Source organism: Lipophrys pholis (assembly GCF_963383615.2).
Source record: "Lipophrys pholis genome assembly, chromosome: 2".
Taxonomy (NCBI): domain Eukaryota; kingdom Metazoa; phylum Chordata; class Actinopteri; order Blenniiformes; family Blenniidae; genus Lipophrys; species Lipophrys pholis.
Window position 1 is genome coordinate 14072510 of NC_137636.1, and position 13439 is coordinate 14085948.

General features: G+C 39.0%; 1 protein-coding gene across 1 annotated transcript in view; it reads right to left on the reverse strand.

Moving 5' to 3' along the window:
- tead1b (TEA domain family member 1b) overlaps nt 1-4100 on the reverse strand; it is a 33283-nt gene extending 29183 nt beyond the window's left edge. Inside the window, exon 1 of the mRNA XM_080458833.1 lies at nt 3898-4100. Coding sequence (XP_080314959.1) covers nt 3898-4054 — 157 coding nt within the window. The 5' untranslated portion in view covers nt 4055-4100. The remainder of the gene's footprint in view (nt 1-3897) is intronic.
- Nucleotides 4101-13439: the final 9339 nt, after the last annotated feature.

Here is a 13439-nt window from a genome sequence, read left to right on the forward strand (position 1 = left end):
ATCAACTTCGATTTTTTTTGACTGTTTGACTAAGAAAAGTGGTATTGAAGGTGTCTGTTACGTTTCCCTGCATTCATATTTCCTGGAAGGTTATACAAGGAACTGATAATAAGTGGAGGCAAAAAAGCTAGATCGATAGATCGATAAATCTACTTTTACTTTTATTTACCTTCTTTATAATAAACACACTTATCAAATTAAAAGTCTGCAACATATTGAATGTAAAACGAAACCGTTACATACCAGGTAAAAAATGATTACATGGATTTATGAGTAGACTTTCTTGGTTGTCTCAGTTTTTTTTTTAGTGCATCAGAGATGCTAGTGAAACATGTTACTATTACCTAATAATCATTTATATGTTAGTGGACTGTACAAAGCTGCCAGGTTTGGTTGTTTTACTCAAAACTGATGCAGTGCTTTTATAATGGTAATTCCAAGAACTATTACAATGGAGTGTGAAAAAGTGGCATATAGACAATAGCCCACCTGTTGGAGTGCTTCACATTGTTCACAAGCTGGAGAGTAGTAACATCTGAATGTAACACCAATTTGAAGTGTTATACTTGAAAAGTTATTGTAAACAGTAGTTTATTAATACAGTTGTGTTTTCTCTCAGTATGAATTCAGTGACCTTAACAGCGTACAACCCATGGAATACTTGGAATACCTCGCAATGTTGAAGGTTTTGACCCGAAATATAGCAAGGGGGGAAAAAAAATAACTTAAGCTTTCAAATAGTATTAACATAACGTTGTCCTTCAGATGGTAGGCATGTGAAAACATTTGTTATGACAGCATTTAAGAATTTGTGTTATTTGCTCACAAATAAAATAGGAAGAAAAGGGAGCAAATCAAAAGCTAAAACGTAGCTTGACATTGTGTGAACTGCTTGAGGACATTAATTTTGAAAATAATATTTTAAAAAGCAACAAATACTGGAATTTCTATCAGTCAGTTATTAGATTTCCTCAAGTGATTGCCTAAGTCAGTCACCTAGATTTAAATTTAGTAGGCTGCCCTGGTTGTTCATTTTAAGCTCATAAGATGCCAGCTGAGTTTGTCATTTTGATCACTGAGATAATTAAAATAGACACTCCCTCATTACACAACTGGTGGCTATAATTCATGTGATGTGCCTACAAAACATTTCTAACTTCAGAGTGAACACAGGCATCAGCATTGTGCTGGAAGACTGACCTGATGCCTGCATGTCAGCATTTCAGGTCCTGTACAGCCACATGCACAAACTGTCTCTGTAGGAGTGACTGCACAGGAATACTTATACAAATATATTTTCCTTCAAGCTGATTATATACACAGTATCCTCTGTTTTACTACTAGACTGCCTCCATCTGTTTGAATTCATAAAAAAAAAAAAAAAAAAATACCCCTTTTTGTTTTTAACACAGACCCATGGCACCTCCTTGGTTTGGGGGAATTGTCACAGTTCATGGCATGATTGGATTGGCACTGAAATGCAGCAACAGTTGCTGAACAAAAGGCGCTGTCCCTAGAAAAAGAACCCATACATCAGACCACCAGCAATCTGCTAAATACACCCAACAGATTCTAATATGTTATTTAAAGGGCTACTGCATCTGCAATCAAAAATAGCAAAAAATGACAAGAAATAAACAATACACAGGCACTTAGCTTTCATTTCACACATATTCGTAAAGCATTACTGGTCCCTGCAGGCATTGCTTTTAGGTTTCGTCAAGCGAGGATGGATGAAAATCATTGAACTATTGTTTTTAACAGGTTTCTTTCAGTAAGACAAAGATGCAACCCAAGGACTCGGCGGACTGGTGAGACATCTGTAACCAGATACACGGCACATCTGGCAGGATGGACCTCTATTCAACCCGACTGTGGTCTCTACTCTCTTCACTACATTTTGAGGTAGATTGAACGCTACAAAGAAAGTATTTGTGTTTGTTACAGGGAGAGGGTCAGGGGACTTTAAAGGCAGCATTTTTCAGTTCAAGTATTTCTGAAAAGGGTAGATTTCAGCTTTTCATTTCCAGTTTAAAAGTCTATCAAATTCAAGGCTTACAAAATAATCACTTAGTTTATTTGGGATTTTATTTCAAAGTGTGTGTGTGTGTCTGTATATATATATATATATATATAAGCCAAGCGTAAATCAACAAACATTATTTGCACTGCAGTTGAAATAATAAAAAGAACATTTCTAAACAAAGAGTCTTTAAAAGGCTGACCATTTGTAACAGTCAGATTCTCTGCAGAGTAGGAGAGAGGCAGGCATTGCTCATTTAAAACTGCAGAAAACAAATTGTCATGCTTTAATCTACAGCAGAGGAGCAGCTTTGCTGGCAGCCTCGCTCTGTGTGGGTACGGGGAAATATGAGGACAAGAAAGTAGGGAGGGTCCTGTTGTCTGAGCCCCCTTCTTTGTAGTGGCAACTCAGGGGTCTCACAGCGACTCCTAGAATTTACATTTTGTTTGGCCGGAGGGGGTCACATGACAGCTGCAAGCGAATGCTCTGAGGGGCTTTCTGCTTTCACTTGACACTGACAGGCTGTGAGACGGTCCAACACCACAGAGAGAAAATATTCTCTCTTTCCATGACATCACCCAGCCAGGAATGGGGGAGGAAGAGGAGGGAGAAGAGGGGGCACAGCTGGTGGCAGCCACAGTACCATCTGCTACCGGCTAATAGTTCATGCTGCTTTACTTATAAACTTGCACTTCTGTGAACCAGAGTAGTGGCTGTATGGTAACCATCACAGTCGTATATCTGATTACTGGGCACAGCCATGTAATGCGCACTTCCCTCATTAAAGGAATACTTCAACATTTGGAAAACACTTTTACTGTCTTATTTTCATAATTAAAAAATTCCAATAACATTTTAAACAAGTTTAGAAAATAGTGGCAAAAAAAATTAAGTATCAAAATAGCCAGATTTTTGTATATTTAGGCAAAAATTCGGCAACACATTTTTGGGATATTTTACATGAAATTACAGAACATTTACCAATTAAAATTAAAGCTGGGAGGAAAATAAACAATAATCACTTGATGCGGAAAATCACACAAATAAAGGTTTCAGTTCTTTCGTATCTTAAAAGCTTCAAAACATGAACTACAACAATATTGCATTGAGGAACCATGTATTACTTTTGTAGCTTTCCACCTAGCCAATGTGCGTGCAAAAGAACACAAAAGCTGCATCTGCTATAAACAGCTTCCATGATTGTTGTCTTTTGCTGTCAAGGTTGAGGCCCTGACAATTTTTTTCATGTGTTTGTGGAGCCGAACTGGTCATCCACAGAAGACTTGAGTTTGCCTTCAACCAGTGTTGAAAGGAGTAAAGAAAAGTGGCTTCCTTTGAGTTGTGCACAACAACACTCAGCAGCTCCATCTTTTTACATTACCTCTGTGCACAAATGGTGCAGATTTTCATTAAAACACATGAATTAGTGCAAGTTTAAGAAGCCAGTGAGTTATTATTTCATACTAACATACTATGAAAGACAAAAACAACCTATAGTCTTTTCTGTGAACGAGGTGGACTACATATATATAAATATATATAAAACTATTACAGGAGAAATAGTCAGTAGGTTCAGTTTCACTTCAGTGGGCAGGTGTCAGTCATTCAGAGGGCAAGTGAATTTTGTAACTGTTGGACAGATTCAAGACAGTTGTGTCCCTCATGCTTTCAGCCCTTAAGGCTCTGCTGAAAGAGCCCATAATTAAGGGCAAATGGGAGTACTCTCACTTTTCAGGACAGCAAAGAATAATATGCCCCAAAATGTCAAACCGCCCCTTGAAGCATCTTATTGTTGACCTATGAGAAAAAGCTAAAGCCGCATGAGCAAAGCTTTGGCTAAAACTCAGCAAACACATGCACACATCTGTACTTACCATACATCTTTCCCTCGTCAGAGAGAATGATCTTCCTGCGCCCACATGGAGGATAGATGGCCAGGGCCTCCTGGAAGCTCTGTTCAATGTCAGGGCTCCACACCCCCTCTGCATCATTGTCTACAGGCTTGTCTGCCGAGTCGCTCATCCTCTCCATGTCCTCGGCAGGGCTCTCGCTGCCGCTCCAGCTGCTGGGATCAATCGTGGCGGTTGGGCTCTCCAAGCTGAAGCCTGGAGCAGACTAGGGAGAGACCTGGAATCCCCAAATAAACAAACACAACCCAGGCGTCACTACCCAGAACAGGGAGGCAGAGATGTACGTCCAAAACACGACATAGTACAAACTGTTAGCTGAGAGCACAATATGGAGAGAGAGCTGCCAAACAAGCTTGGACAAGGCCAATAATGTTTTTGAATTCATTTACAATGCATGTAATGGGTTTAGCACACTGAGCATCTTGTACATTGTGGCATGTAAATGTAAAGGGATTGGATGATTGGTGCAGACTGTGTCAGAGATACACCATTGTTCTAAAAAAAACTAAAAAAAAAAACCCAAGAGCTCATAAAAAAAAATTTCTATATTTATGACAATTCTGGACACTTAAGATGTGGTACTATGACATGCACTTCAAATGTATGTATCTTTAGAAGCTGTAATAACTACCAGAGAGCAGATACTGAGGAACAAAGTCTTTAGTGGCCTGAAGGAGGGCTTTGGTTGCTGGCAGCTTCCAGGAATAAATGTGGGGGACTGTGACTTTTGAAGAAGGACATTTCCTCGACAAAACATTCATCTTCAGCAAGACTATGCTGCCATCAATGAAAACGCTAAAAAGAAGAAAAGAAAAAAAAGACCACTAATCTGCAGCCCTCAAATCACCACTCATCATGCACTAACGCAAGGAGAAAAAACCCGAGCTGCTCACACAGGTGGAGAAAGTCTCATTTCACTACTCGTCCCTGACAAGATCAACAAGCTCCTGGTGAATCTGCAGCTAATAATCTGCGGACTGTGTCATTATGCGGGGACAGTGTCGGGCAAAACAAAAAGAAATCCACACCGTCTATCCCAAATATCACAGGAAATGACTAGAGGATCATGAATGTATACATGCGCCTAATCGTAGCAACAGTGGAACACGCGTGTCTTTAAAATGCGATTGAACCATGTCGCTGTGTATGTGCACTGTGTGCTTTCATGAATGGAAAACATTTTGCACGGGGCTATTCACAGCCAGAGTCAGACCCGAGACTCGATAACACTCTGAAAGAGTTCAATAAGTTCACTGAGGGTGTGACAGTACTTAACCCTTGTGAGCCAGAGGCAACAGTTACGTCTTTCCTTTTATGACTGTTTGCACCATTTGTGTTGTTGTCGCTTTAGGGCTGGATGTGACAGGATTTCACTTTTTCTAATGTGTAGTTCTGGAGATCAAGAGCCAATTCATCGGTCGCAGATCTATAAAATGACGTCGTCGTCTCCTCTGAAAAAGGGAGAAAGTCGCATAGGTGTTGATCTCGGTTTAAAAACAACCCCACCAATATTAGAACAGTGTGAGGCAAGAATAGTGGGAAAACATACATCATTTTAAATGTAAAGTTTAACATTGTACTTGTGCATTAGAAAAGACAGGGCACAAGAGAGATGGACATAAAAGTCCCCCAAAGAAACTGTAACCATGCATGAAAATATTTGTGCACCTTCAAATACAATGTAAATGCAGATTTATACACGACACGGGTTATTATACTACAACTATTGAAAGGGATAGCACAGCTTCACCTCAGAACACTTTGATGCAGAAAGAGAAAGTTGAATAAAAGCTTATCAAACAAAACTGTCTAAATTATGGATAACTTGAAATCCCCCTCCCCCCTCAAAAAAACAAATAAAGAAACCAGAGCACGAGAAACAAGACATAGTAAGATAATCCTAGAGACATCACTTCTCTGATCTTCTGCTGGAGATGAATACTCAAGGTAACAAGTATTAAGGAATCAATGCGTTGGTATAGTTCTCATGCCACCAATCGGTAAGGAGGAATTACTCTGACAGGTTGTATAAAACAGCTGCATTTTCCAGATCAATGTAGCCGTCTGTTGTCTAAGTGCATCCGCTTCTGTCACACAACGCAAACTGAAATGTTATTTCAAGGCTTCGTGTCTATTTTCCCTCCCTAAACATGGTAAGTAGATGATTGTATGTTGGACCGTGAGCTCAGTCAGGTGTTTATTATGAACACGGCAGCGCACCGTCTGAACAAATCCCTAGTCCATTCAGCGCATGTCGTGATATCAACAAATGTCTGCTGTATAGTGAGGTGATGCTGTCCTTCATGTTTCTGGAATCCAATCAAAATGTCGTTCATGATCGGGAGTATGTCCGACTTCTTCGGGGCAGACAGACTGGCTCTTTTTTTTTTTTTTTTTTTTATTTAAACGAGCAAAAATTTGAGGGTTTGTGTCAGTTGTGGAACTGCTACCGCCTTTACCATCAAGTCACAATCAAAACTACTTTCATGTTTTATTTAATTTACAAACAGTTCACCGAGTTTCTGTCTGTTCTTAATCTCCCCACTCTTTCCAGACAACTGCTTCCTCCCTGAGCAAGATCCTATTCATGCAGCACAAGCTGTCAGGAAGCGGGAATAGTAGCATATGTTTCTTCCAGCATGTCAGTTCATGAGGGAGAAAGAGGGGGATGGGAGCAAGCTGTTGGGGGGGGGGGGGGGGGGAAAAAAACTCCCAGAGAGCAGAGAGAGGTTTTAGTGAATTCCGTTTTTGTGTGCTGACTGCTGACGCTGCAGAACGAACTCCCAAACTGATGAGGGAGGGGAAAACATTCCCATTTCAACCACTAAACGGCCGAGACTCTTTCTGGATGTACTCCTTTCATCCTACCCAAATGAGGAGCTGCATTTATAACCAAAACCAGCTCCCCATTTTTAAAACAAAAAGCGATACCGGTGAAAATGTTTTCTCACAAAGTTCATGACTTTTGTAAAAATGCACACATCCGCTACACGCGTCAGATATCCCCAGTGATGCTTCTTCTGAATCAAATAGATACAATCTTCAGTAACTAATTCACACTTTTTTTTTTTTTATCAGAGCCACCCAAGGAAAAAAGCAACATCCCAGCTAAACTATGAGTCTGGAGCTCGTTGCATCAACAACTCACAAACATGTTTTGTCCTTCTGTGCTTCTCCTGACAAAAGTGATTCTTTCTGTAGTCTTTCTTGACCTTTGCCCATCAAAGCAAATTGAGTTTTACAAGCTGTTTGCCTCCTCTGTATTTACTCTCCAAACATTGCATGACAGAAGAAAGAATTGTAAAGAACTGCAACAACATAAATTAAACTACTGTTGATAAAAAAAAAAAAAACACACACAGACACACAAAAAAAAGAAAGAAAAACATTTACAATATCTGAAAATACTGTGAATACATCCACCAACAAATCAGTTAAACAACTTCAGCGCAGCGATATCCGGCACTACAAAGCAAACTCCACAGTGCACAGCCATCACTGCCCGATCACACATTTTACAAGAGGTAAAGGAAAAGGTGAAACAAGTGACAATTTTAATGAAAATAAAACATTTGAAAGGGTGAAGAATGTCCTGTTTCAACAGTGCACGTGAAGAGTGGTCACAGGGAGGTACACTGACCTCTTAGAACAGTTCAAAAGTGTGCAAACAAGTTATCCCAAAATATTAAATAGCACCCAATTGCAATAAAGTTATTAAAGCAATCTCACATGAAGATTGTAAACAATTATGACCAAATCCAGTTGTACAACGAGTGAAACATTCTAAATATTCTCCCCCCCTAAAAAATATTGGAGCTGCTAAAATTGAGAATAAAAAGTGGAGAAAATATAATACTTTCTCTAAACTAACAATATTTCTTCCCCCAACTGCATCTTCTGTGTGATCATCATTGTGTTGAGAGAAACAAATCAACCCACACAAATACTACAACAGACATGGCAACAAGAAGGAAAATAAAACTGTCAACTTTCCCTTTTTTTTTCATCCCTTTATCCACTTTAAAGGCGTAACACATGTTGGATATAGCACTTTAAAATTGTGTTTATAGGCTACGTGTTCATTTGCATCCAGACAAGTTTCCTAAATGCTTTTGCAGTTCTTGAGTGTTGTGTAAAAATAAAGAGCCTTCATCTTTTACCTAAGCAGTACAAACTTAGAGGATGCCCAAACTCTGCTTTTGTAAAATACCTCACTTTAAATTTTTCCACCAGCTTCTTTATCACGCAAAAAAATATTTGTTTTCTTTCTTCATTTGTTCTCCTTCACAATTTTAAAATGACTGAAAATAACATACAGTTCTTACTGGATGGTTGAGAAAAGTGAAAATGATTCCCCTATGTCATAGTTTAACACGGTTATTTCATAAATCTGTCTGTGAACATCGGTGATTATTTGGAAGAAATGGTTAATAATCATGATCAAATTATCACTTTTGTTAGACTACAACTTTACTTGGCAAATGTCAGACATTTAGAGAATGCGTAAACTAATAATTTATGTGAACATGAATAAAACATGGGACAGGGCTATGCAACAATTTAGTATCAGTAAATAATTTATTAAAGGATCCAAGCATTGCAGGTTAACAACAACAAACATAAAATGAATATAAATCATTAGCAACATTATGAGATTCTAACAATAATGCATGGGAAACAACATGATCAGACAATACGTGATGCTCAAATAAATGTCCTAACTTCATAATCAAAGTCATTGTATTTATTATTAATAGTACATTTCTTGTTAACGAAACAATGGCTTATCAGTTAATGTAACATAAAATAAGAAATTTAGAATTTTTCTTGTCCTCCCAGATACTACACAGTTTGAGTGAATATATTGACATGCTACAACCATACCTGCTTTTTAAACTGAAGTAATATAACACCTTTAGAATGCCATTACAATGCAATGGAGGTGTGTAAGACAGTGAGTGTCTGAGACAGCTTATTGTAGCATTCAGAGTCAAAAATACTTTATTAATCCCTTGTGGGAAATTCTTGTAAGATAGCTTCACACAGACTGAATAGAATAGAATAGAATAGAAGAATAATCAATATTGCAGATTAAAAGTTAAATAAGTAATATTAAATTAAAGGTTAAAAGATACAGGCAGATGTACATTCCCTTCAGAGGTCTTCGATATACTGTATATATCCACAGAAAATGCAGGATCTGGTAAAAAAATATATATTTAAGGAAAGCCTTGCATACATATGAAGTGAGTGTTTGTTTCTTATATATAACACATACTTGTTTGAAAAAAAACAAACATATATGTTTCTCTGATTGAAATCCACATTATTTTTATCTATAAGATGAGGGTTGTTGACCTGTCCCCTGAACCCTGAAATAAGACTGGGTTTAAAAAATAAAAAAATAAAAAAAAAACATCCCACCCAAGAGACTTGGGGTTTGTTTTTTTTGCCTCAACCAGGCTCTTCAGGAGTGTGAAACATGTGAATAACCTTGCAGTTGTCAAAGAAGACAGTCTCTTAGTGCCTCAGAATCTGCAGACTAATTACGTCTGTCAAAAGGAGGGATGAATGTCACCCACAAAAACACTTGTGGCCTACAGATAATTGCATACTTCTGTCTTTGCATGGTGCACGCCATAGAAATGGTCTTATTTGTGAGATGCGGGGTAACGCCGGGCCCGCAAAGCAATAAGTGAATGCGGTAGCTAAGCAGAGGAGTAGGTGTGACACGGAATTATGGGAAATTACACTTACCGTGAGATTACATAAACCACTCACGAAGCTGGAATCCAGTTCCTTAAATTAAGAGAACCCATTTCACCCATCAGACAGAGCAAGGTAATGAAATAGCAGATGAGAGGTCTCAAATGTAATTTTCCATGTGGAGTTCTTTTGTGCCGTTATCTCAGAGGGTGCAATAATGATTCTGTGAATGACTTTTGTGCACCCCATTATGGCCCCACAGTAGCTAAGGCCAGGGTGTGTAAAACTATAATTACCTTGTGATTTCAAAACTCAACATTTTTAGCGCGTTGTAAAGACAGATCCTGGCCTTTACATAATTACCACAGCAATGTCAAAATTATTCCATTTTAAGCAACACGTCACCAACCATGAACATTTACAATGACAGACGTTATTGAAATTCCACTTTTATGTTATTAAAAAAACTAATTAATTACCTGAAGAAAGCCATGTTTGTGGAATGAAAGCTTTGGCAGCAGGTCTTGAAGGACCTTGAGATGCAGAACACACGCCAAAAAAAAAAAAAAAAAAAAAAAAAAAACCTAAACTACATAAAAGTCTACGGAAACGCTCTCAATTTATGGTGACAGCTAAAACTCAAAGTGGAGTCGACACATGCCGGCACTGTGTAAAACAATTAAACAGATGTGTGAATCAACAAGAGTTAAACCTTTTATTCAAAAAAGAATGTTTTAACACTAAAGCTGTTTCTGTAATTTGCGCCACCACAACACCCCGAAACATGTCATTCATTTTTTTTAAGAACATTATATGTAACCAAAAAAAAAAAATAAATAATAATAATCTTTTTTTTTAGGAATTTCAGGGCACAGTATTTCATGAATAAATTCACAGGTTTCACATACATATAATTGTATAAATAGGGCTTACACTACTAATTTCCAAAGGTCCTGTAGAGGCGAGAAAGCTTACTCGTGCCGCTTCTGTCATTGGCGTTGGCTTAGTGTTTATTTCATGCCTCTTTGAACCAGCAGGCTCCAGTGCTGTGAATCTGTCTGATATCATCTCTCTCAAATCTGAGGCCTACATCCCACTACCCAGTGACCATCAGGCCACCGAGGGATCAATCTTTGTTTGAGATTGATTTACAGGTTCTGTCAAAGCAGCCTTCTCTACCTGCCTCAGACAGAGAAACAGGTAACAACAACAACAACGTGATCTGGACAACATCAGATATGTTGGCGGAGCAGAAAAGAGGCATAGCGAAAGGTCCTCCGCTTGGAAAACAGAGAAAATGAACAGTGAATCTGAGAGACAAAATCTCTCCTTGTGAGGATTCATCCCCGTTCTGCCAGCAAGACTCAAAATATATAAAAAGAAACACAATTTACCATTCAAACATGGGATGTAATGAAAGCTCAGAGGATATTTGCCTATCAAAAATTTGCAGTGCATTCCAGCCTGCATACACCCATGACACAGCGGTGCGGAGTGCGAGCGGAACACATAAAGCTCAGGAAATTAAAGCTGTAAATAAAGGTCCGTCAGATAAAGGATCTCCTGACAGTTATGAGAGCGGAGCAGGCCGAGAGCTGGCTGCCGGCTCATCCAGGACGCGTGCGGACGGGCATGAAAAAACAAATCACGATGATGAGCATGAAGGCCACCATTTGCATTTGGCGCTGCCAATTCAACACCGACTTTCATCTCTTTTCTTCTGCTTCTCTAACCATCATTTATCCCCGTATGGACTTTTTCTCCTTGTTTTTTTCTGCTACCCCCCCCCCCCCCCCCCCCCCTTCTTACATGTCTAAGAAAATCCAGCACAAGCACACTGGATGAGTGTGTCAGAGCTGAGACGCCAGAAATAACAAAGTCAATGTCAAATCCCATTTTCTATGATAAGACTGAAACTGAAAATGAATCGGGGTGGATTAAGCGCAAACATTTCTTTTTACATAATGTCCATGTTAGTAAAGACAAGACAAGAAAAGAACAGTTGACTGGTTTATTATCTGACATGTGGTCAAGATTTAGGAAGCCTTCACGTCATTTCGCCTCAAAGGTGTCTCACTTTAAACTTTGTTCTGTAACTTCTCAATTAACGTACCGTAGCCAAGAGAAATGAGGCCACACACCTATGCCATAAATCTTTCTGAAACGAGTAATATAATCTGTTTAACATTGTAAAGGTGAACATCAAAGGCAATTGTATAAAAGTGTATTTGTCATAAAGCACCCCTCTCCATCAGAAATATACTCCCGATACTCGGGCTACGCTATTTTGTCAAATTCCTTTCATCTGTTTCAAGAACAGCATGGAGAGGCGAGCGCAACCTGAGAGAACTAAGAGCAGAAAAACAAAAGGTCCTGCAACAGGGCCAACAATAAAACAATTTCTTCACAAAAAAAATACCTACATCTGATTAGGTACACCTTGAAAGCAAACACAAAAGATTAAAAATATGTTGTGTAGCTTTCTGTAATTGGAATTGTTTTGATCATCATTGGGCAATAGTGCAACAGAGGTCAAGAGCAGGGTACTTTGAAACGTCATTTTTATTTGATTGGAAAAAGAAAAAAGAAGAAAAAGAAAGCCTGATAAAATTTCATTGTGGTGTCAATGAGCTGCACCGTCACATTAGGTGATGTGCTCTTTATTTCCACGTCAACTATCAGAGCTCTGACAGGTTTTTAAATCCACCTCTTCTGCAGGAATGAATAAATGTGAGCGGAACGGAGAAACTGTAAGCTGCAGAATGACACAGCCTGGTTTCTTTTTTTTTTTTAGTTCATTATTTACTTTTTCTGCATGTCCACATTATGGATTCTTACCATTTCACTCCTTTAAAACCTCCATACGCTCTAACGGGATTATGAAAGCTGCATTGTTTCTCAACAAAACAGCTAAGCCCTTGTTGTTGCCGTAATTATGAACTAACAGCTTCTCGTTGAAAATGTCCACTATTTGGGCCTATTCAACAAACCAAACAGAGAGCGAGAGAAAAGTTTGGACAGCAGAGCTCTCCGTTGCAGCGTCCTGGCTGGGATTCCAAACTAATTTACTGGGCACAGCCTGCATATTAATGTTGGGGGCTTACCCTCTCCGGTCTATCTGTGCCTCTGCTGAATCCAGGGCACCTTCGGGGCACAGAGTCTGCCTGATCTGTGTCAGCCATGATAACAATACAGCGGCCATTGATGAAAGGCCTTGTGGGAATTTATTACAAGCAGTGACAGGGGGGATACGGTGCCAGAGAGACTAAACAACTCGCGTTTGAATACAAGCCACAAATTATACACAGTTTCAGTAAATGAAGTGACTGTGAGCTTTAGCTTCAAGGATTTCTTTTCACGAGCGAGAAGCCGAACACCACCGCCGCCGCTACGGTCGGCACAGAGAAAGGAAGTTGTTGAAGCCGAGATTTCCTGCTTTCATTGCGGTTAGGAGCTGAAAATGTTTATAGTGGTTTCAGAAACTGACTCATGTAATGATTCATGGAGTATAGGCAACTTTTAGTGCGTATGTGACCAGGATTCAGCTCATTTATTAAGTGTTTATTTTATTTTTTTTTTAATCTAAGATTCGGAGGAAAACTCCGTCCCGCCATCTAAATGACTTCTGAAGCACTACCCATCAATAATGACTGGTTGCTGGTTAAATGCCTTCTTTCCCAACTCGATGATTACGATTGCCATATGGTGAACATTAAAGCGCTGTAATATTGAAGTGGTAAGACTTCAGCAGAGAATGCTTTTTTTTTTCTTTCTTTTTTTTTTCCAACTCAAAAAAAGGT